Raw genomic sequence first — 23,370 nt, forward strand, 5'->3', positions numbered from 1 at the left:
ATAAGGGCTTCAGTAACCCAGTTCCCACATGCAGTTCTGCTCAGTGGAGGCTCCAAGCACACCCTCATTCCCTGCCCACTGCTGCTGGACATAGGCTGGCTGTGGGGCTGGGCAAGCACTCACTTTGCCAGGCACTGAGGCACTGGCAGGTGAGAACCTGCTGCTCCTGGTCGCTGCTTGGGGCCCTGCAGCAGCAGAGTGAGTTATTTTCCCTCTGCAGGCTGCAAGCATTGCTCCAGGCCTCCACATCCTGAGAGCTCTTCCCTGATGGAGGAGCTGTACCTCAGCTTGTGCATGCTCTCACAGTGATTTCAGTTCACCCAAAGTGAACCTCTGATCTCAGGAATGGGCAGCAAAAAGTCCCTATCAATGTTAAATCTTGATTTTTCCATTTCATACCACCTTTCCATGAACTTTACATGATCAAAATGGTTGCTTCCACTATCAAATTCATTCTCTAAAAGGCCTGATGACTGTTGCTTTCAAACTTCTTCTTGTTCTCTTTTGAGCTTGTCTTAAGATGCAGAGTGGGGGATAAAAAAAGAAGCTATAAATGATCAGAAAATAACCAAAGAATCACATGTATTTTCTAATCAAGAGACAGGTACAGCTCTAATCCAGATGACATCAGACACGTTCCCAACAGCGCGGGTTCAGCCGCCTCCACTCGCCATGCACACCCTTCCCACTGGGTCTGCACTAGCTGCAGGTTCCAACACTAAATATGCTGCTTTACCATGGCTCTGTTAAAAGCTCTACCCCAAATTATACCACCGCATTTCAAATCAATTTTCTGTGCCTTTCTCTAAACACAGGGGCTGTAAGAGAGAGAGCAAGAGAAAGCTGCCTTTGACACGCTTTCCTCCTTTCTACTCCAACACTTCCTGACTGCAAACCAGCGGACACCAAAATAGTTCAGCCATAAATTGGGTGGGGGCCCTTAGCCACAGGCCAACTATGCAGTCTTTGAATCTGCAGCACACTTACACTCTGTGTGTTACCAGAGACTCCTGCAGCACTGGAGGGGCCTGCCCTGTTTGAAAACAGAAACCACATTCCTAAGCCTGAGCAGTCAGGGCTTATCTGCAGGGGGAATTACTGAGGAAGGGTTGTACCCTGACAGGCCCAGGGCCTTTCAGGGAAGGCAGGAGGTTCTGCCTGGGGAGATGGGGGATTGGACAAAACAGTCATTTCTGCTGAGCTCAGTTTTGCCATTCCTGTCCTGTCCCAAATGGAAGCACGACGGCAATACTGAAGGAATTCACCTTTCCTCTTCCAAAAGCATCTGCACCTTGAACTCTTTGCAGCTGTGCAGAGCAGCCTATCTGCCACCCACATTACACAAAAGGTGCAGTGCCTTTTGTGGTGTGCAGACTCCTCTCAACAAAGCATGCAAGCAACAGAGATATAGATATGTGCAATTGAAATGTCACAATTTATTCCTAAAGTAACAATTACAGCTCAGGCAAACTGCACTAGTGCTGTAATAGCACTAAGGTGCCCTGCTGGTTTTTTTTTTTTTTTCAGGGCTTGGCTACATGATTTTCTAATAAGAATCTAATAAATCCTGTAAGTTACTGAGGAATTACATAATGGTTTATGTTAGAGACTTATTTTCTCATGCTCTATACTGCAGGAAAATAATGTCATACTGTATGACCACAAAAAATATTATAAGGGCAAAACCAATTATTTATATGATTATACCATTGTTATCAGTATATATAGTATATTGTGCTGTAAGTAAAGGCTATCTGTAAATAAATATAATAAATAGAGTCTACTGAGGGCAATGCAAGGACTTTTATTAACTTCAGTAGATTTAAAATCAGGATCATCTGCTGTAGTGAGAAAGTTTTCCAGAACACATTAAGCACTTAGGACCACAAGTTTCAACCAGAGTACGTGCCTCATACTTTCCTATATCCCACTCATACATTCCTACATATGTTTTACTTGTAACACAGATTTTTTTTGAAGGAAAAAAAAAAGGAAATATTGTTACCCATCTTGTTTGGTAGCTCATATTTGCTCTACAGGAGACCAACATGCTGCATCTAGCTGCAGTCTTTAAGATGCCATGCACAACAGTGGCAGTGAAGGACACAGCACTCCATGCAGCACAGTTGTTTTCCAACAGAAGACACCCATAAACCTTTGTTAAAGCAAGGAAAGGCAACCTAGCACTGGGTTATAAATCCATACTGGCCATGGAAAGCACATTACCACAGGGGCTCCAGTATGCCAAAACTGACATTCTGACACAGCAGACCAAACCCATTTTCATGCCAACGTCACCTCAAGAAAGCAAATCACAAAGTACCTTCAGAATCAACCGCCGGCGGTAAACTCTCGTAGTAATTCTCTGCTCTTCACCTGAGCTTGAATCACTCTCAATCTCACTGTCACTGTCACTACATTCCTAATAAATGCAGTTTTAGTACATTTGAACAGCACGTTTGCAAGACAGAACATGCTGATCAGGACTAGGAGAAGAAAACAGAGGTTATCACGGACAGTGTTTCCCCTGTCTCTGTTATGTACATAATGACTCGCAGTTTCACTGCTGAAGTACATGATGGGAGGAGGCCTTTTTGCTCCTTGGCATGCTGTAACCTGATAATTACACCAGCTATGGAATATCTCAGCAGCTCTCAAGTCTAAGAAAATGCTATTTGGAATGCATCTGACCTGTGAAATTTCAAAACCTTACGTAATTCTTTTAAATTTTATGTAAAAAAACCCTAAACCTTGTCACATCTCTTTTTTTTTTTTCTCCTAAAAATTATTCTTTCAAACAAGTTTATGGATTCACAAGGTATGGGAAGTGAATTTCCTAATTAAAAAAAAAGAAGACAGTCACACAGAAAGATTCAGTGGAGCACCTCCACACAGAACGTTACAAAAAAGCCTTCTGAAGAACTTCTCCATGTAAATGGCTTTCCTGCTCAGTATTTATCTGCTTTTATAAGTGGCAAAACTGCAGTGTGAAGCACAATCATTCTGCATTTTTCCAAGAAGGGAGCTGTGAGCTCAGCTCGATGGGCACAGCCTGGAGCTGGTCTCAGCCTGACAGGTATCTCAGCTCCACACAGGTGTTACTCTGTCCTGGCACCCTCTGCCAGCCCCGGTGCTTTCGCCTCCAAAATCCAAGGAGCTCAGCTCTGGGGCTGAGCAGCTCTGTGTGCACATGCTGGACAAAGGGCTTCCCACCTCTGTGTGTGACAGACCCTCTTCCCATGACATTCAGCTGAACCAACCCTTTCCTGAACAGAGAAATTTGATAATTTTCTCTGTGTTTTACTCAATGATAACCCCAAACTGATTTTAAAATCATGGATAGTGGATATTGTGAACTGCATATCTATTTCTCTTTCTGAATCTGGCCCAAGATGTCCTAAACAAGAAGCAATTCTCAGAAATTATGTGCAAAATAAGAGTGGGCATAGGTGGGTGGAGGAGAAAAGAACTATATAACAAAAAGCATTTAGGGCACGATGACAGAATTCATCTGCAGTCCTCTGGCACTAGTCAAATATAGATACAAAAAATTACAAGCCAATCCTCTCCTGAAGAAGTAACAAGAAAGCAGAAGATTTCCAGAGGGCATGAAAGCTTTAGACGAGGAGTTATTTTTAATAAACAGCTTTAAGTGGTTTATTTGTGATGGAATTCTGACACTGAGAGTCACCTTGACCATGTACTGGACATCACCCTCTTTGTAACAACAGAGCAACTGTGCTGTGTTCTTCTCATTTAAAAAGACCACTGGAATCTGATGCTTGAGCATTTGTAGAGAATTTTATGACCTACACCATTACTGCAATGCTTTTGTAAATGTTTATGTGGATTTGGAATGAGGCCAAGGATTTGTTTCATCCACATCACCAGGCATCAGACCAGCACCAGCCTGAGTTTCATCTCTTGGTGCAAACTCTGTGCCAAAACACTGCTGCAGCCCTTCTCCTGCAGATGGGTGACTATTGCTTCCTGGCTCTTTCCAAATGGGTCACAGACAAAAATATCTTACTTTGGCAAGTAGTTTTAGTTTGTTCCCACTTTCTTTCCACAGAAGTAAATCTATTTCTTCCATACTTTTCTCTTTATGGAGCACTTCTGAAGAATGCCTTGCAGAAGGACTGCAGTTGGAATTTTCTTTCTGTTTTCATGATAGCATGTGAAATGCCTCACCATGAAGTGGACTGCATTAGTAATTAAACTTATTGAATTCAAATTAGATTAGAATGCATTATTGAAGAAATATCAACAAGATAATAGAAGCAGTTCATGTCATTCTAATAGATGCTAGTTTCTTACCCATTCATGCTTCATGAGAGACCCACATTTTGAAATGACATTATTTTCTGATACCAGTTTATTCAAAGATCATGCCTATAAAAAGACTTATTATTTAGTAAATAAGATTATCAGCCTTTACCATTAAAGCAAAGCAGTGCAGAGAGCACACCTAAGAAAAGCACTTGCTTATTCTTCTCAATCCAGATGGGATATCCAACAGTAAAGAGCACACAAAGTGGGTGACAGCTTCTCTTCCCACTGCTGGGAATGCAGAGGGGGAAGTGCAGCATGTCAGCACACCCTCAGCACATTACAGCGTGCATCTACACTCCTGCATTTAATCAGAGCATGGCACCACCAGACTGAGGTCTGCCCCAAAATCTACAAACACTGAGAAACGTTGCCATCTGCCTTTAACTGCCTTTGAAGAAGGCAAAGGCTTTTGCATTTTTTAAGTATTCTAGTAATTAGCAAACATTAGGAAAGATCTTAATGTGTCACGAACTAATAAAAAGATAATAACAATCATATGCTGCATAACTGCTGAAACTGATTACATTACCATCTAATAAAAGAATTCTTGGTTGTGTAATTGAAAGAATAGCTTTAAATGAACTAATTTAAACCTAAATAATTTACTGCAGCCCACCAGAGCCAACATTTTTAATGTGCTACAATAAAAAAAAATCTATATCATGTAGAAACAATTCTACTGAAAAATCTTGCTTCCAAAAGTTAAAATCTCCTCCTGCATTATACCAAAGAAAAGACAATCTCAACAGAGAGAGGAATGTAGAAGAAACTCTGCAATTCCCCTTTTCAGCCTGGTTCCCTGGTGGCCCTGAGGTTTATTCTGTGGCGATGCTCCCACTGCTGGGGTGTGAGGTGCACACAGCTACTGGACAAGCCATTCTTTGAGTCAGCTTTCCTTCTAAGCTTCTGGTAAATAAATAGAAGCAACTGAGAATGCTAGCAAAATCTTTATTTTCGGAAAGCAACTTATAACTGGGTTCTGCAGTTAACAGTCCATGAGTCAGGCAAGGTAGAAAGGGAGGGGAGCCCCTCAGCAGCATTTTAAGGAGAAAGAACCACCACCTGGAAAAATGCTTTACACATTTAAAAATCTTTTGATTTGTCTTGGCTGGATGGACTCTAAAACTGGGATGAGCAAGGCCATGAAAAAAAAATGCAGGTCGTTTTGGAGAAAAAGAGCAAGACAGAGCCTAAAGGGTCCCTATATTTCTTTGCTCCTATCATTTGCTTCAATGTCACAGGAAGAGTGGGAAGCCGGTGGCAACACCTTAGTGGAAACAGATGGAGTACGGCTGAGCTGTTTGGCACTGCTTGCATAGGTGGTATGCCATGGCAGGGAAGGGGCTGTTCCCCAGCGATGCAGGACAGCTCCCAGAGGCTGCTCTAACCTCTTCCAGGGCTCAGGGCCAGGCAGGGAGGGCATTTTGCAGCCCTTCTTGGCTCCCCTGCCTGACTCCACCCTATTCTATTCACAACACAAAAATTTCCAGTATTTTTCTCAATTCCATTTTTCTCAGTTCAGTAATAAACTGAAAAGGCATAAGGAAGGATAAGAAAAAAAAAAAAACCCTAACCCTGTCATGAACAACATTACAAGTCGCACAAAAAAATTTGTCAACCAATATGTCAAGCAACAGGGACTCCTCACACTGTTAATTATTACAGGACATACTGTACCTTCTGTTCAGACATTATTGCTCCCTCCTCCTCTTGGATGCTTGTTCTTGGCTTGCCATCCTCAGAAGTACTCCAGCCCATCTTCTTCACACTGACAGGCACAGATGTTTTGCTGCCTTCTGTTGTTGGCTTGCTGGTCTCTTCCAAAGATTTCTGATATGCTGTTGATGATAATGTTTGCTCATCAGTACCAGTTGAGATCTGGGACTTGGTTTTCAGGACTTCTTTGTCACTGTGTTTTCCCACATCATTTAAAGCTTCCTGGATGTAGGATTTAGTTTTTGCCTCTGATGTGGACTCAGATAGGCTTCCATTTGTTTCTGGCTTCCCTTCTCCTTTGACATATGAGGTAACAGAATCCCGACATTGGTCCGAACTACAAGCAAAAAAGAAAGGAATAGACAGCTGTTCAGGGCTTAAATCACAGGCAGAAGGGCAAAGCACCAAGCCTTTTACTGAACCTTCAGTCTGAGCCCATACATTTCACACAGAGAAAAGTAAAACTTTAGATTCCACTTGCAGACATCAATCTGTTTAACAACCTTGTCTTCTGTATCGTGGCATCATTTCAGAAGCAATGAAAATACGGTGGACACTGGAAACAAGTCCAAATGTTTTATGTTAATCTCCTTCCACTTGGTGGAGGGGAGTAAAAAGAGAAAAAAAAAAAAACAAACCAGAAAACCTACCAGTTCTCTTGTATAATCATGAGCTAAAGCCTCAAGGCACTTATTTTTAAACCTCTCTCTAATCAAAGAGGTGATGAAAGTATCTGGTACCATGCAATTACCAGTTATTTTTCCCCCAAAGTACAATATCTGTACTCCAGATAGGTCTTGCCTTTTGAAAAATCTGCAAATAAGTCCTTAGATGCTGCAGAGTCTCAATAATATGCAGAGCCAAAGGCAAGGAAGGTTACAAAAACATAAAAAGCTGACCAGAATTTTGTGTCAGATTACCTATGGAGAGGTTTCCCCTGCACTTCTGATAAACAGTTTTCCTTTGTATTTTTCTCACTTTATGTTGAAAACTATGACTGTGTAATGATGACATATGAAAATATACCAGCTGTTTGCTGGCAAAACTCTTACAAAAGATAGCAAAGTGAATTCATCTAGCCAGAAATTGGTATCTTCTTAAGGAAGCCCCTTTACTTCCAGAAGTGATCTATTTTACTAATTTAACACAATATAAAATGCAGAATAACAACACTTGCTTAACAACAGGAATCACATCAGTAGTAGTTCAAGTGCTTTACAGCATTTGCTGAAATCAATGACCAAATTCTCACTGGATTTGATGAGAGAGTATCTAATGCTACCTTGAACCTTAAAACATCCTGAGTCAAAGATGCAGAGGATGTAAAGTGCTGACAGACAAATGATCACTGTGCAGATAATCATTCTGTGCTGATTTATAGCTCCTGCAGACCTGGCTCCTTCAATTAGTGATCACAGGAACCCCTTGCCCAGCAGGCACAGGAGGGCTGAACAGCACAACACATATTGACAATGTGGAAAGCTTAAGGAGGTCCAAGGGCCGGCTGGAAAAGCTCGTACAAGAGAAAAGCACTCAAGATAAATATACAGAAAGCATCCCTCTCAGCAGGTCATTATGCCAAAGACAAGTGGAGCTTGGGAGAGTGCAGCGCATAGATCCCCTCTCCTTCCTCTGCAGCCACTGCTGGGAGACAACACACAGGACTAGGCGGGTTTGGTATCACCATCCTAACCTTCTTATGCCTCGTAACTCGTCTTTTAAAAAGTCTAGTAAGTTAGCATGACATAATATGCTTGAAGTAAGTGTTATAAAAAGTGACAATTCAAAAACTGGCTTATGGGAAAAGTAACAATTATCTGAGGGACGGCAAAGAGATGTAAATGGAAAGGATGACTACTATAAAGGTGCTCAAAAATAAGAGTAATGTAGTATTGTGGTTTCAGATAATGTTCTTGATTCCAGCTACATCTGTGCACCACTGAGATGAATTAGAAATAGAAATACACAAGATAAAGAATATGAAATGAAACATTACCTGCTAAAGATAATATGAAATACTTCTCAAATGCCTATATCGAGAATGAAACCTGATAAATACACATTTTAAAAGACAAATATATATGAGGCCAAATCAAGATTTTCTTTTAAATGTATATATAAGCAAATAGACATGTTCTCACAGAGCAGAGAACAGCAGTGCTGCTGGTGGCCGAGGCAGCATGGGCAGCCTGCTGACACGCACGCTGCAGCGCAGGGGTGCTCACCTCTCGTCCAAGCGATCCAGCAGGCTGCCGCCTATCCTGCGTCCCGACGTCGGCGCCTCGGAGACGCTGGAGGAGTCAGGCTGCCAACCTGTAATTGAAGACATTTCGCGTTCTGCTTGTTGAACACCTTTAAGAATTGACCACACTCTTTCTTCCGTCATCTCCTCAGACTCAGCTCCTTCTTCCAGACGAATGTCCTCAAACAGAGACTTAAACTTTTCTGCCGTCATCTCCTCATCAGTACCAGACTTTTCTCTCTCAGGCTGTTCAGTCCTCATTCCTCTTTTACTAGTCTCTTCACTCTGCCTTTGTTTAGCATCTTTGGATATCCCGCCATAACTACCGAGATACCGTGGAAAATCTTTAAGGTCCACTTCCTCCAACTGGCTCTCGCCTATGGAAATACCTTTAGGTGTTCCTTCGCTAGGCACTGAGAAATCAACTTTGCTGTCATCCAGTGAAGTGTCCTCTTCAGTCACCACTGGCGGTGCTGCTGCTGTACCATCTACGTGTCCCTGGGAGGTCACTAACACGTCACTCAGTCTACTGGGAGTTCTAAGGGGTGACTCTAGGCTAGAGGTGTCGCTAAGGAAATCGTCCTGGTGCAAAGGGGTGGGCGGCACAAAGCGCAACCCAGTGGGAGTTTCCAGTTCCACTTGAATGGAGGGATAACCTAAGGAAGACAGCACATTTGGACTGACTGGGATGAAACGTGGAGCAACAAATAAGCAAATGCCAAATGATTCATGGGTTACATAAAGTATGAAACATACAAGGAGGTGCTGGTGTATAAGAACCAATGCAGTTCTGATAGGTTTTGTTACTTTGTCCTAAAGAAATGGAACAAAGATGAGTACTGCCAGTGAATATTACAGTGAAGCCAGTACTTCTGACTATTTTTTTAATAGTCTGTAAAGTTTTCAGCAATTGCTTGTGCAGCCATTTAAAACATTTTCAAGCTATAGCAGATTGTCTTATAGGCATGCAATAAATTAAATGTGGACAAGGGTGTTTGTCCCTTTACACACAAGACAATCTCTTGCAGTTATATTGTGTAAATCTTTATTTCCAAGTTTTTATTTTTTTTTTAATTTGGAAATTTAATGAACAGATTTTAAAGACAGCAGTAGATCACAACATAGGACAGCCACTTTTTTGTGGTATTCTTTCTAAAACAAGTCCACATTTTTAATATGCTTTTATATAAAAATATACAATACCAGAAATACAGTGTTACTAGCATATACCTCCAATCTAACCACAGAGTACAAGAATGGACTAGTTGAAGAATGAAGAATAGAAATGGATCCTAATGAGGATACTAAAAGATAGTAGATCTAAGTACACAGCAGGATAAAAAAACTAAAGTAAGGAAGTTAACAAAGGGATAAAAGAACAAACAAGGGAGAGCTATATGAATATTTCAGGTACAGTGAAGTTATTCGGGTGAGAGGACTGTGGTGAGTAAGGAGATCTTGGTGATCTTGAAGATTGAGGTGATCTTGGTGACATTGGTACAATCAGATACACTGATCAAATAAAGAGAAAAGAAAAATTGATGAAAACATAAAAAAAAAACCATACATAAGGATTAAACTGAGTATACACATAAAAAAATGGCAACAAAACCTTAAGTTCGCATTCTGGCAAATGAGGTTGGGCAACCTAGGAAAGGAAAAAACACATGCTGTGGGGTTAACTGGACAGTGTGCTGCCTGCAAGGGGAGGTACATCAACAGGGCTTGGGGCTTTGTTTCCTGAACCAGCCGAGAGAAAGGCAAAGGAGGTCTGGTCTTGGTGAGGAAAGGAAGCTTGAGGAAGGTTCAGAGAAGAGGAGAGACACAAAGCAACTGCAGAGAAGCGCTTTTTTCATAAAAACATTGATGCTACTATTAAAAGGCTCAAGCAACATTTCAAGAGCAACTTTCTTAAAATGTCAACAGAAAACTATTTCTGTAGTGCAATGATTCAATGACCAGCAATGCTGCTCAATAATGGAGGTACACTGAGCTCATATGCTCTGAAGAAAAAAAAAAAAAAGCTTATTAAAATACAGAGAAAGCCAAAACATAATTGAACAAATTACGAAAACCAAAACAAATGCTACTTACAAAAAAAAAATAAATCTTATTTAAGGAGCTATTTATAATACAAGCAAATAAAATCAAAGTAATAATCCAGTGCCTGTTATCTAACATTTGAAACAAAAGTCAACATTTAGCATCTTCAATATACTGATAAATAATAAGCACTTTCATGGAAATTTTGTTTTACAGGAGAATTTCGTTTTTGCTTTTAATCTGACACAAATTTAACCTGCACAGTTCTGATTTCAGTTGATACAGCTTCCAAGAGGAAATTATTACACAACTTTGCCCATTAGTAGACTGAAAAAGATATTCACTCATGCACTAAAAAACAATTTTCTTATTTTTCTACTGCCATTGGAGAAATGGTCCAAGTGAAAATCATAAAGCAATCGATGTTCACAGGTCTCAAAAGAGGCTTGGTAGTAAACTGCACATTAATTTGTTCCATGCGAATACTATGCACGTTTTTCCCCTTGTTCTTCCTTTTTTTTTTTTCCTTTAAGAATTTTTACTACTCCATATCTACACAAGAAGCCAAAGAATATACATATTTCCAGGTAAATTGTCAAGCATTAAATACCAAGTACATAAAAAATAGACATGGGCAAGCCTCAAAGGACAACTGTTGCAGGAGAAAAGCTTGGTCTTGTCAAGTGACACTGAGGCTGGTGGGAACCAGTGTTTACCCAGGCACACATTTGTGTGACTCTGCACTTATTATTTATTAATGCGCAAGCTGCATATCCCCATAAATGACTTGGATGCAGGACTTGAAGGTGTACTAAGGAAGTTTTGCTGATGATAGGAAATTGGGAGCAGCTGTGGACACCTCCAAGGCAGGGAGGGCTGGGCAATCACCAGCCATACAAGTTTAACCAAGACAAGTGCTGGGTTCTGCACCTGGCATGGGGCAACCCTGGCTGTGTGTACAGGCTGGGGCTTGAGAGACTGGGAGCCCCAGTCGATGGGAAGCTGAACACGAGTCAGCAGGAAGCTATGTCAGGGGAGGTTTAGGCTGGATATTGGGAAGAAGTTTTTCACCCAGAGGGTGGTCAGGCACTGGAACAGAGAAGTGGTCACAGCACCAAGCCTGCCAGAATTCAAGATGTGTTTGGACAATGCTCTCGGGCACATTCCTGGGGCTGTCCTGTGCAGGGCCAGGAGCTGGACTCGATGATCTTCATAGGTCCCTTCCAGCTGAGGATATTCTATGATTCTATTACATCATGCTTTAGGAGAAGAAAACCCCTTTACACATTTTAAATTATTGCTCCTGTAGAACTTACAATCTTTCTTTAAAGTCTAGTTTATACATTATCGTATTATTGGACATGTCACTGAATTAAATATGACTACAGAATTCAATTACCATCAATGGGATCATGAAATACGTTATTTTCATCTGCAAAACTTCTGGTGCCTGAAATATTTCCATAATCAAATATTGGTCCTTCCAACAGGGTCACGATATCTATTCGATTAATTTTTGTCAATACAGAAGTTAAGGCATCAGCTGAAAAAAAAAACAAAAACCAACCACATCAGAAAAAGGTTCAGCATTGCAGAACTGTGTGATCATTTTTCTCAATTACATTCACATCGTATTACTTACAAATTGCTGGCATGTCCCAATGCCTTTGGTTCTAGCAAACCCCAGCATTTGTCTGAGCTGCCTGCTTATTCAAGATACACATCTATTAAGAGTCTACACTTTCTCCAAGTATAATTCTATTACAACACAAAAGGCACAAAAATTAAGGTCAGATAGTTCTTAAAGAACATATTTACTTACTACTGATACAAAATATCCTTTTACTGGAGTGTAAAGGGAGTGTAAAAATCCTTTTACCATTCTGTTTTGAGGCAGAATAGGCAGTCATGTAGGTAATAATGCATATAAGGGTATTCCTGCAGTACATAATGAAATCTCATTTACAATAATCCTGTTGTGAGAACACAGTAATACTGGAAATCACTTATACAGTGGAAGAGATCAAAGGAGACTCAAATGGTGTGTATGAGTTTGTGGATCAGAGGAGGGTAACAAACACCATTAACACCACACAAAAATCAACCCCTCTCTTTTAGTTTGAGCAATTCAAGTGAAATGTACAGATAAACCCAGAATCACCAGCACAGATTCAGTGTCCCCATCACTCCTCATAGGAAGAAGTTTAGTCTTTTGCTATGACCAGCAATACTGTAAGACCACCTAAATTTCCAGGCAGTCATTTCCATGTTCCACATTCCTTGCTATTGGAAAGTTTTGCCTCTTATTTTCTTTAGTTCATTACCTGTCCCATCAATTAAGGATGTGGAGAACAGATCATTTCCTTCTGCATATATAGTGAATAAAAATGACATATTTCTGACTCCTGGTAAAAATGTAACTGAAACTTCTTTTTTCATTGATGGTTTGTGAAGGACATTCATAATTTTTTCTTCAACTTGGCAACAGATGAAATGGGCTATAACTTCTAAACAATAAAAGTAACTACTTGAACTTACTTGTAGCGTTTTTCCCATCTCTGGTAACCCATTTTTTTAATAACATGAAGCTTTGAGCAATAAGAGAATTTGGGTTTTCTACTCGGATTTGATTTATTTCATCCACAGAAAAATTCAGTTCTCTTGCCAGTTCTAAAAAGACAAAAAAAGCAAGCGAGAAAAGAAAACAAACCCAAAAACACCAAAGAAAACACATATCCCTCAATTGTCTTGTCAAGCTTAAAAATATGAACTTCCATAGGTCGCAGAGACATCAACAAAACCGCCTGACACAAACTTTACAGATAACAATGAACATGGCATTATATCCCCACACTTTAATTTCCTAAGGCATCATTTTGAATTTCAATCACCTCTAGGAGCGATTATCACACTTCTACTCAGTAAGCCACTTAAACGTGATGAAAAAGCCCTCCCTGGAGGTTGCCTCATCACTGCTAATTTATAAACTCTGTTAATTTCCCCTGATTGTTACTCCCCTGGGAGCACCCTGTGCAGCTCAGCACTGGTGCTGTCGTCACCTGAGCCCTGGCAGAGCTGGCTGCTGCAGCTGTGAGCCCAGGAAGGGCAGCTCTGCTCACCAACACAGGGGGCTACAGGTGGGCAGAGCCTCCAGCAGCGACTTGCCTGGTTGCTGGGCTCCCTGCAACCAGGGCTTGCAGAAAACTGCTACCCAGAGACAGGAAATACCTCAAAGGCAGCCCTGAGCTGAGGCTGGTAGAGCCTCTCAGCTCCCTGGGAAAATATCCTGCCAGGAAAACCATTTAGCTATTTTCTCTGAGTTTCTTTTTGATTTATTGAAAGATCAAGGAATAATTTCCTATTAGGCATCTTTGCCCAGCAATACATTGTGCGTTTTGGGTAGCAGGTCTGGCTGTGAATTTGGGAGAGCCTGACGCAGTCTTGCTGCATCTTTTGGTAAAAGAATACCTAAAAATACAATAGCAAAGCCTGATTTCAATATTAAAGCAGAAAAACTTACCTGTCCAGCTAAGTCCTAGGTGATCAGCTACAATTGCCATCCTTATATCTGTCCGTTCACATGGACTCTGTGGACCTGTGATTTACAATTTCTCAATTAAAAAGGTTTTGCACAGAAAACCACAATACCGGATAATAGTTTATTATAAATAATAGCTTTAATTGACTAAGTTGACAGTGCTTATATTGTTTACTAGAATGGTTGTGTGACCTAATAACCTACAAAACAAAATTTTTTCACAGCTTTTAGATTTTCACCTGTGTAAAGCCAAAATGTAAAACTACATGATGTCGTGTAATGAAACCAAACATGCTGACAATCTAGCTGTTAGACTGTAGACAAGTTGTTCAATTACTGGTGAAAACCACCAAGGCCAGATTATTGTCTATTTTCTCTACTTTGACAGAACAAATATACTGTCACAAAAGACATCTTTCAATTTCTGAGTTACACCAATTTCTGAGTACATGAATGTCTTTGGCATGCTTCACTAGCTTTCTACAGTACAGAATTTGTTCGAAGGAAGAAAAAAGAGAATAAGACAGCACATACAGATGACAATGACAGAATGAAAACTACAGTTAAGTCACTCCACAGGCAATCACAACAGTTCATGCACTAGGATCAACAAGTTGAAAGTTTTACAAACTAGGCTTGATCTCCACGAGGTGAGCCATGAGAGCTCCAGAAACCTGACTGCCTTCATTCTCACCAGTCCTCTTACTCCTCCTCCTCTCACTGTCGGCCTTTTCAATCTTTGATTTTATAGATGCTGCCTCTGTTCTCATGTCTCTAGCAGACTTCGGTGTAATGGAAGGCAGGTAAACTTGAGTGGCTTCTGATAAAGATGTGTTCCTTGATGTACTGTCTTCTTCATCATCAGAGACCTCTGACTGCATCTTTTTCTCTTCATCAGAAAGACGATCCACAAGCTTTAATGTCTCACCACTAATTCCCTTAAAATATTCAATAGAATGTTTACATACCTCCCTAAGCTGATTTTTCTTTACTTTAACTGTTGTCATGGTGACGGAGGTAGATCTTACCTTTACTGGTAATTTAGAAGGAAGTTGTTTTGGTTTTTCTTTCTCTACCTGCTCTTGTTTTGGCAGGGCTGGAGTTCTTCTAGCTAGATTATTCCTATGTGTGTTTTTTACAGGAATCCTAGACCTTGCTTCTAGACAGGGAGAAGAATTATTTTGTTTTGCTCTGTCAGGCTTACTAGCCTCTTTCACTTTACTCCCTGTATTGCTTTGGAGATTATTTTGGGAAAAGACTTGTTTTACTGAGCTGGCCTTTACAGGAAGCTTTGATTTTCCTCTAGCTCCTACCAATTCTGTTGACTTCTGCTGCTCTCCGTGGGGTTTTTGCTTATCTCTTACTCTGTGTCCTTGTGTTGTCCCTGTACCTTTTCCTGAAGTGCTTTTCGCTTGATTAGCTTTCTGGAGGGAACATTTCGGTTCCAAATGTTCTTTTAGCACTACATTACAGGTACTATCATCTGTAGGGACAGCAGATGAATCCAAATTGTTGTTGTTATTAAAATTATCTTTTGGAAAATCAGTGTTTTCTGTTTGCCTACAGCTCGTCTGGCTAGAAGCTGAACTCGCAATCACTGCTACAGTTTCATTTTCTAATCCCTCACCACTTGGCATCACAGCTTCTATCTTATCTGTCACTTCGCCAGGGCCATCTTTCTTCAGAGTCATGGTGGAAGCAGAAATTCCCATTTTAATTGGTGTGCGCAATTTGGGATCAACTTTGGAAGCGTTTACTGCTGCCGATGATTTCTCCAGTGAGTTACTACCAAGTGTTTGCTCCATGCAATCTCCACTGGCCTGGATGCCGGGCTTATTTTCAACTGCTGTTGTTTCTACTGGTCTCTCTAGGTTTGTTTCTACAGTGCTGTCCCCTGCCTGTGGCTGTGTGATGGCAGTGACTGTACTTTTATCCCCTTCCCCCTTGTCCCCTGACTTCCCTTCAGAAGTATGCTCACCAATCTGAAAAAATTGGAGTCTTTCTTCAACAAAATCCCTCTTGCTCATGTCAATTGCACCACTGCGAGTCATCTCAAACATCTTCCCCTCATGAAATGGGAAGGGGTTGGGCTCGCTAGTTGGCGTACTCTCATCTGTTGGAGTTCTGGCTGGTGTTGTGTCAGGTGTTGTTGCTTGAGATCTGTCTTCCACTGCCAGACCAAATGGCTTAGCCTCATCATCCCTTGATTTAGTCTCAAACACTTCATCGTCACCTCGGTTATTCGACCACGGGTCAAAATCTAGACTCTTGGTGGCCACAGTTTTGAAAGGTGTTGCGAATTCTTCGTCTACTTTGTAACTGAAATACGAGTCGGGAAATACAGTCCTGTCAGGGTGTCTGCCTTCCAAAGAGAAAAACTGTGCCCCTGACTTCTTATCGCTCTTATCTCCAGCTTTGTCAGAAGATGGACCTTTTGAAGGCGTCTTGTCTTCTTCAGGGCCTACCTTGCCTTCCTCCTCAATGACTTCAAGCTTACTCTGGCTAAAGCAGCGATCAGTCTGCTTTAGAATGCCTTCTGTAGTCCATACGTCCTTTTTGGTTTCAACTGCCGGACCTGCAAGTTTAGAATCACTCTCAGTTAAACCATCATCTTCATCTTGCAAATCATAACCGTCAAGAGAGTCAATCTCTGTCGCATCGGTATCATGGGAGAATTCTGCAGTGGTTGCTATGGAACACTCTGTGACAGACTGGTCATTGTTACTCCCATTTTGCACTACATCATTCTGGGGTGAATCAAGCCCAGTGTCAAACTCATTGGGTTTCCCAGAAGTGGGATGTCCTAACTCTTTCTGTTTCTCAATCTTTTCAGGGGCTTTGGGTTTTGAGGTTTCTTTCTGGTCATCTTCCAGCTCTTTCAGTTTGAACGTATACTTTTTAAGCGGAACAGGTTGATAGAGGGATTCATCATCGCTGGAGTCACTGACATCTGCTCCCGGTGGTACAGGAGAAGGTGGCTGTACTCTGATGACAGGTTCAGCCAGTTGGCACTTGTCATGTTCATCTTGCAAATTCACTTCAGTCATCTCCATTTCACTCTCAGTGGAATAATGAGTCTTCTTTTCTGATTCGCCTTGATCTGCATCCAGTGGTGGAGGAGGAGGGAATTCAATATAGGCAACTCTGTTACCTTTGGGTCTTTTGTTAGAGTCCTTATTTATAAGATTAGGTAATGTTTTGTCAATCTGTGGTTCCTCAACCTCTGCCTGTTTCACAGATGTTGACTTAGCCTCTGCTTCCTCCTCTGACTCCTCAGACACCTCAGGTATAGGGCTGGGCTTGCCTGGGATATAAGCTATTAGTGAGTCAGGTGTTTTAGATGTAAACTCATAACTCACTTCCTCTGAACTCGGTGTTTCTGGTGTTAAAGGGCTTTTACCAGAGCTGTCTATAAAGGACACTTGTTCTAGCGTGTCATCTTCTGGACTACCTTGTGGAGAAGGAGGTTGTTTTTGCTGCCTAGCTGTGTAAAATGTCCCCCTTGTCTCTTGTACTGTCTTACTTTCCTGACTGACAATTTTTTTAATACTTCCTTGTTGCACCTCTTTCTCATATTGCTTTCCTACTTGAACAAAACTGACATAAACAGGTAAGGTCTTAATTTCTTTTACTCCCTCAGTGCTTACTAGTGGTGCAACTTTATTCAAGTAATCACTAGCACTGGGGTCAACTATGTCACTTGAAGGAAATTCCTTTCCTGGGCTACATTCTAAAGAATCTGGTGATTTGCTAGGGGATAGCTCTGTTTCCTCAGCAGGAGGACTTAGACCTATTGAGCTCTGCTGCTTGGTAACTTTTCTGACTTCTGAATGCTTTATTTTTTCATCTTCCACATAATCAATCTGTCTTTCAACTTTCTCCTGAATCACAGCTGATTGGGATACTTTAGCTGAAAGTTCATAGACACCATCAAGCATGGCTCTCTTCTCCTCAACAATTCTGACTGGAATATGGGACACAGCAATTTCTTCTTTCCTTTTGGATATTTTATCAGCCACTTCACCATTACGTTCCCCATCCCTGACAACAAATTCTCTGTATAAAACCCTTTTTGAGGGGGATTTTACAGTCAGTTCCTTCACTTCTTCTGAATGGATTCCATTTGAGGCCACTTTGTGCTCTGTCACAGTGATAAATTCACTTTTTTGGTCAGTTTTAGATTCAACATGATCAACATGGTTTTCTTTTACTGTATCTGGAACCAGCACATGTGAAAGCTTTTCCTTCTGTGTTTTATGGTTAGAAGTTCCAGGACTTTCCCATGTCCTATAGATTTTTTTGTCCCAGTGTCCCTTCGTTGTTGAGTCTGAGCCATACACCAGGTCTTTTGCCCGTGGTTCTGAAAAGCATTCTGGCACGCCTTTCCTCATCTCAGTTCTTTGTGTGTCTGAAGCACGAGAGTCTTCCACAGCTTTCCCTTTACCTGGAACAAGGTCTTCCTGTATTTTCACCTCTTTCTGCAAAGCTGTACTCCCATCAATGACCTCTATTTGCTTTGCATGCTTCTCTCTTGAATAGGACTGATACACTGGTAACTTACTTTCTTGCAATTTTTTTACTGGAATTTTGGACTGACCATCCAGCCTTTTTTCTTCTTGAGTTACATCCTTACTTCTGGGAGTTATACCTTGTTCAAATTTAAGCCTAATGGAGCTGAGCTTTGATTGCTTCAGCTGAAACCCAGTCTCAGGCACTCCAGTCTGCTGAGCACTTCCTTTGTGTTCCATAGTTCGTTTAGAGTCCTCTGCAGGTTGCACATATATCCTTTTTTCAGGACTGCTGGGCAAACTGGATGCTTTTCTTTCATCCACCTTGGGAAAGCACTTCCCATCATGTGCATACTGCTTCACCTTACTCCATTCATCCCCAGATGATGGCAATTCAGAGAGCAGAACTTTCTCAGGGCTGCTGCTGGCAGAGCTCTGGCTAGAATGTATTTCCTTGCCATTTTTTTTATGCTGCTTTTTCTCTGGAGACTGTAGCTCATCATTCAACTTCTCTGTTTTATCCCGAAAAAACTGGGATACTTCAGTCAGTTTTTCTTCTGCCTCTTTAACAGTCCTGTCCACCCTGTCTTCATATATCAACTTTTCTCTACCTCTGTCTAATCTGTCCTCAGTAAAGCGCATCCACATTGCATGTTTGTGACTACTAACATCTCCAGTGTAGTGTAACACTGTCACTTTATCATAATGATCCTCCTTAGACATTTTACCTACACCGTTTTCAGATACATCTTTATAGATTTTGGAGAGAATCTCTTTTCTGGGGGCAGTAGCTACTTTTTCTCTGCATCGTTTATCAGTCCCCTGTAACTCTGCACTAAGGGGTAGAGCATGGTCAGTAACTGACTCCTCAGTATCAGAATGAGACACATCTAGCTTTTCTGAAAGAAGCATTTTCTCAGCAAACCTGTAAGACTCCCCTCTTAGTTCTGACAACTCATCATCATGGTATTCTATTGAGTGCTGACTCAAAAGCTTCAGTGTTTTGTAAGAGTCATCAGACATGAGTTGAGCAGAACTAGGGCGACTGTCTTCTTCCTGGGACACGGGAGTGTTAACTCTAGAGGATTCCAGATAAGAAGGAAGTGACTCTTCGGCCGTAAGCTCCTCTTCTTCTTGCTGACCTTGTTCGTCTGAACAAGGAAAAGCATCATGTTTTTCCAACTCTTTTAAGTTAATATCTCCCCGAGGTAAGTCTTTCTGATATACATACATTTCTTTTTCTGGATGCTTTTTTGTTTCTCTAATAATGACTTCAGTAGGTTCAGCCTGATTACCTTGTTCAATATGGACCTCTATTATTCGCTCCAGTTTGGGTTTCATTTTGCTGTCCTTCTCTGCATGTTGTGGTGAAGTTTCAGCAGACTTGCTTACATCGGACGTTACTGATGATTTATGTTCAAACAGACCTGCCAGTTCTTTGGAAGGGTCACGTCCAGACTGAAAGGCTTTCATTATGTCATGAACAGACATTGTTTCCTCAATTCTTTCAGAGGTACTTTCTGTGCATGGAGGTTTATGATAAACCATCCTTGTTGTTGTAGTGATATGAGTTTCTTCTTTTACTCGGACACCTTTACTAAGGACGCACTTATGGTCGTCTTCCTCACTGCCAGTGGCTTTCATTTGAAAAGCTTTAACCTTCTCTTTAATGGACCCAGAAGGTTTTTGCTCCAGCTCCGTAAATGTAGGGGAAGGCTTTGAGGCTGGTAGCTCCTCTGCCTTCTGCTCTGGAATATCTTCCGAAGATGGTTCATAGCTGCGGATGACATGAACTACTTCAGTTCTTGTTTCTGTAATGACGGGAGGGATGGGCACATCGTGGAAAAGTGGTTTTGGTCCTGTGCTTTCAGCACTTTGTGGGGCAGAGGGTGTCTTTTCACTCCTCGTTTCAAAGCCACTGTCAGACAAGGGACTTTTATCTTGATCATGTTGGGAAAAGTCATCTGGAGACTCTAAAATAGTGTCTGTTCCAAAAAAGGAGTCTGCAATTTTACATAACTCCTTTTCCGACGTTGAAGGCCTCATGGAGGCTGGAGGCATTTTAAGTTTATGTTCCTGCAAAGCGATGGCTGGTTTTAAAATGCGCTTTTGTCTCTCTTCACCTTCTTTTTTCCCCTCTTCAAACTTGTACTTTATGTTTGTTAATGAACTGCTACCGATATCATTTGCTAAGTAATCAATAACTTTTGACAAGCTATAATCCTTTTCCGACATGGTTTTAGTTTTAATTTGGACCTTCTCTGGAACAGGTATAGGAGGGCTTGTCAAAGCTTGCTGTCTCGCTTCATCAATCTCCTCTGTACTGAACTCTACCCAGTCATCCTCAGACAGGTGTCCTTGATCACTTTTGGGTACTTTAGCCGACCCTTTACTTTCTAAACACACATCCTTTTTCAGAATCTCACTAACTTTTACTAAGTCCTCTTTTACTTTCTCAACAATTTTAAAGGGCTCTTCATCATCAATTCTACCCTCTCTTGGTATGTCAGGTTGGAACGGCTTGTCCTCTGCGACATCTGTCTGCAATATTGCCGTCATTCTTATCAGATCCTCTTTCATTTCAGCAACATCTTTCAGTATCTCCTGACTGGAGGATAAGGAAGATGGTGTGGACAATTTGAGAGCAGAGGGTGCTAAAAACAAGGATGATTTTATTGGAGATGAAGTTCGAGTAAAGGTAGGCTGCGTGCGTGCCTCTGTAGTCAATGTTTTAATAGGTGACAGTAATGCAGCAGCTGATTTTGTAAGTGAAGACGACTCTGGGAGCTTCTTTAATGCTGGTTCAGACAAAACATTGACTACAGAATATACCGGCACTGTTATTGTTGATGAAGTTACTGATGAGGTAGTTGCAGATATTGACCCAAGGGCTGTGTACAAAGCACCTGCAGGAGGAGTTCTCATGGACTGGAAAGCTGATGGTGCTGAAGACACAAATGACCTGAGTGGAGAAAATGACATTGTTGTAGCTGTTGAAAACACTCTCTCAGCCGTGTCAGCAACTGCGTTAGCGGCACAAGTTGCAGAATGTGCAGCTGCAGAGATCTTGTCTTGAAAAACACCTGCAGCTTTGGATCCATTTATCAAGTTGGCAGAAGATGGGTATTTCAGAGGTGACACAGACCCATTGAGCAATGGTACATCTGTGTGCCCAGCTACATGTTTTGCTGGCGACGAGAGAGACGAGGCCATCATAACTTTAGTGGATGAAACAGCATCAACTGCTGACTTAGCAGGTGACACCACTGACTTTAGAGGGGACGATAAAAGTGAAGATGCTGATGTGATGACCGACTTAAGTGGCAAGCTCGAAGAGTACATGCTAATGTTGGATTTGGGGGATGCTGGAGGCGTCATGGTTATGGATGATCTCTCCAAGAGAGATCCTGCTGTAGTCACTGGAGATGTCCGAGAGGGGAATGTGGTAGTGGAGGCCAGCCCTTTGAGACTGGCAGCTTCTGTGACTGCAGGAGCTCTGATGAAAGAGCCTGAAGTAACCTGCATGTTGTAGGGAGGCTGCGAGACCACAGTTTTTATTGGCGAAGAGATTGTCCGAAACGATCTAATCGGAGATGCTACATCACTAACAGATTTAACTGAAGATGTGGTAGAAGCTCCTAAAGTGGATTTGATTGGAGAAGTAGAAGAAACAGACCATATTGATTTTAATGGGGAAGCTGTAGGAGTGTTAGAGGAAGAGCTTGATAAGGAAGTGAAGCCTGATTTGGTTTGCCCAGGCACTGTAATTGGAGCTGTTGTCCATGACTGATATGGCCGTGTTGAAAAGAATGGCTTGTATGAGTAAGTAGCAGGTAGGGATCTTGTTGCTCCTGCACTCCGTTCAACTGTTTCTTAAATTGTTAAATTAAAATCAAACATAAAAATCAACAAAAATGGTTGAAAAACAGAGAGACCAGAGAAGAAAATTGGTCAGTAAACGTTGTAATATTACAAAAAGCAAGTACAATTGTTTGCATGAGTTGGGATGAAAGAGGCAAAAGAAGATTTAGAAAAGGAAAGAAAAAAATTAGGAACTAGCCATATGCTGATAACTGGTCCAAACCAAAAAGCAACATGAAATGAAAGACAGAAAGCACATAGCAACCAAATCTGCAAACAATGGAGAACAGAAAACACAAAAAAGGAATCCATAAGGTAAAAATAAAGCCACATCAAAATTTCTTCTCTTACTTCCTATTGACTTTCTGATGTGCGACTTCTGAAATACTCATATCAGCTTTATTTTGCCTGTTTAGGTATGTCTCTGCTTTGTGCAACTATTAGAATTATCTGTTTAATAATTTCTATTGTTGTTCTGTTCAGATTTGATCCTACACAAAAATATAAACTTGCGTAAAATGACATTATATCGCTAAAATATTTTTTAAAACCACTTCAGAACTATTTCATGCAGAAACCAAAATTCCTTTAAGTGACAGGCAATTGATGTGCAAACTGTGAAGCAACTGGAATAAATTCAAATCTATATCTTCCATGCACAATTCGGATATGCTTCACACTCACAAAGCCAATAAGAGCAAGAGCTTTTCTGAGTCAATACTAAAAAAAAAAGAAAAAAGAAAGAAAGGAACATATGCATTTGTTTCTCATGCAATATTCCTTTTGTCTGGTAAAAATTAAAGTAAAACTTTTCATGAAATGATTTTAAGAAGCATATGTCGTAAATGAAATATGGCAAGTATGATATATGATAGTCGTGAGCAGGCAAAGCAACTGAGTCAGTTTTTATTCATGCACAAATGTCAAGTCAGAACGAGCACACAGATTAATACATTTTGTATGGTGTATTAAGCACAAATACGTAAACCTTACAAAATAATTTCACAAGAGGTCATTAAAAGAAGAGTACACTTTTTCTACAAGATGTAGTGTCTTGGTACCTTTTGAGGAGATTTCTTGTATCAGCTCAAAGACAGACCTGTTCAACTTTACAGTTCTCAAAAGGTAAC

The 23,370-nt window shown here is 41.0% G+C and overlaps 1 protein-coding gene across 1 annotated transcript in view; it reads right to left on the reverse strand.

The window, feature by feature from the left end:
- The window catches only part of ANK3 (ankyrin 3), a 314,256-nt gene that overhangs the window by 12,059 nt on the left and 278,827 nt on the right, over positions 1–23,370 (reverse strand). The window contains exons 40-46 of the mRNA XM_053983225.1: positions 14,566–22,251; positions 13,854–13,928; positions 12,872–13,003; positions 11,733–11,876; positions 8,274–8,946; positions 6,010–6,385; positions 2,324–2,422 (exon numbers count right to left, since the gene is read on the reverse strand). Coding sequence (XP_053839200.1) covers positions 2,324–2,422; positions 6,010–6,385; positions 8,274–8,946; positions 11,733–11,876; positions 12,872–13,003; positions 13,854–13,928; positions 14,566–22,251 — 9,185 coding nt within the window. The remainder of the gene's footprint in view (positions 1–2,323; positions 2,423–6,009; positions 6,386–8,273; positions 8,947–11,732; positions 11,877–12,871; positions 13,004–13,853; positions 13,929–14,565; positions 22,252–23,370) is intronic.

The sequence above is a fragment of the Vidua macroura genome, chromosome 8 (genome assembly GCF_024509145.1).
Source record: "Vidua macroura isolate BioBank_ID:100142 chromosome 8, ASM2450914v1, whole genome shotgun sequence".
Taxonomy (NCBI): domain Eukaryota; kingdom Metazoa; phylum Chordata; class Aves; order Passeriformes; family Viduidae; genus Vidua; species Vidua macroura.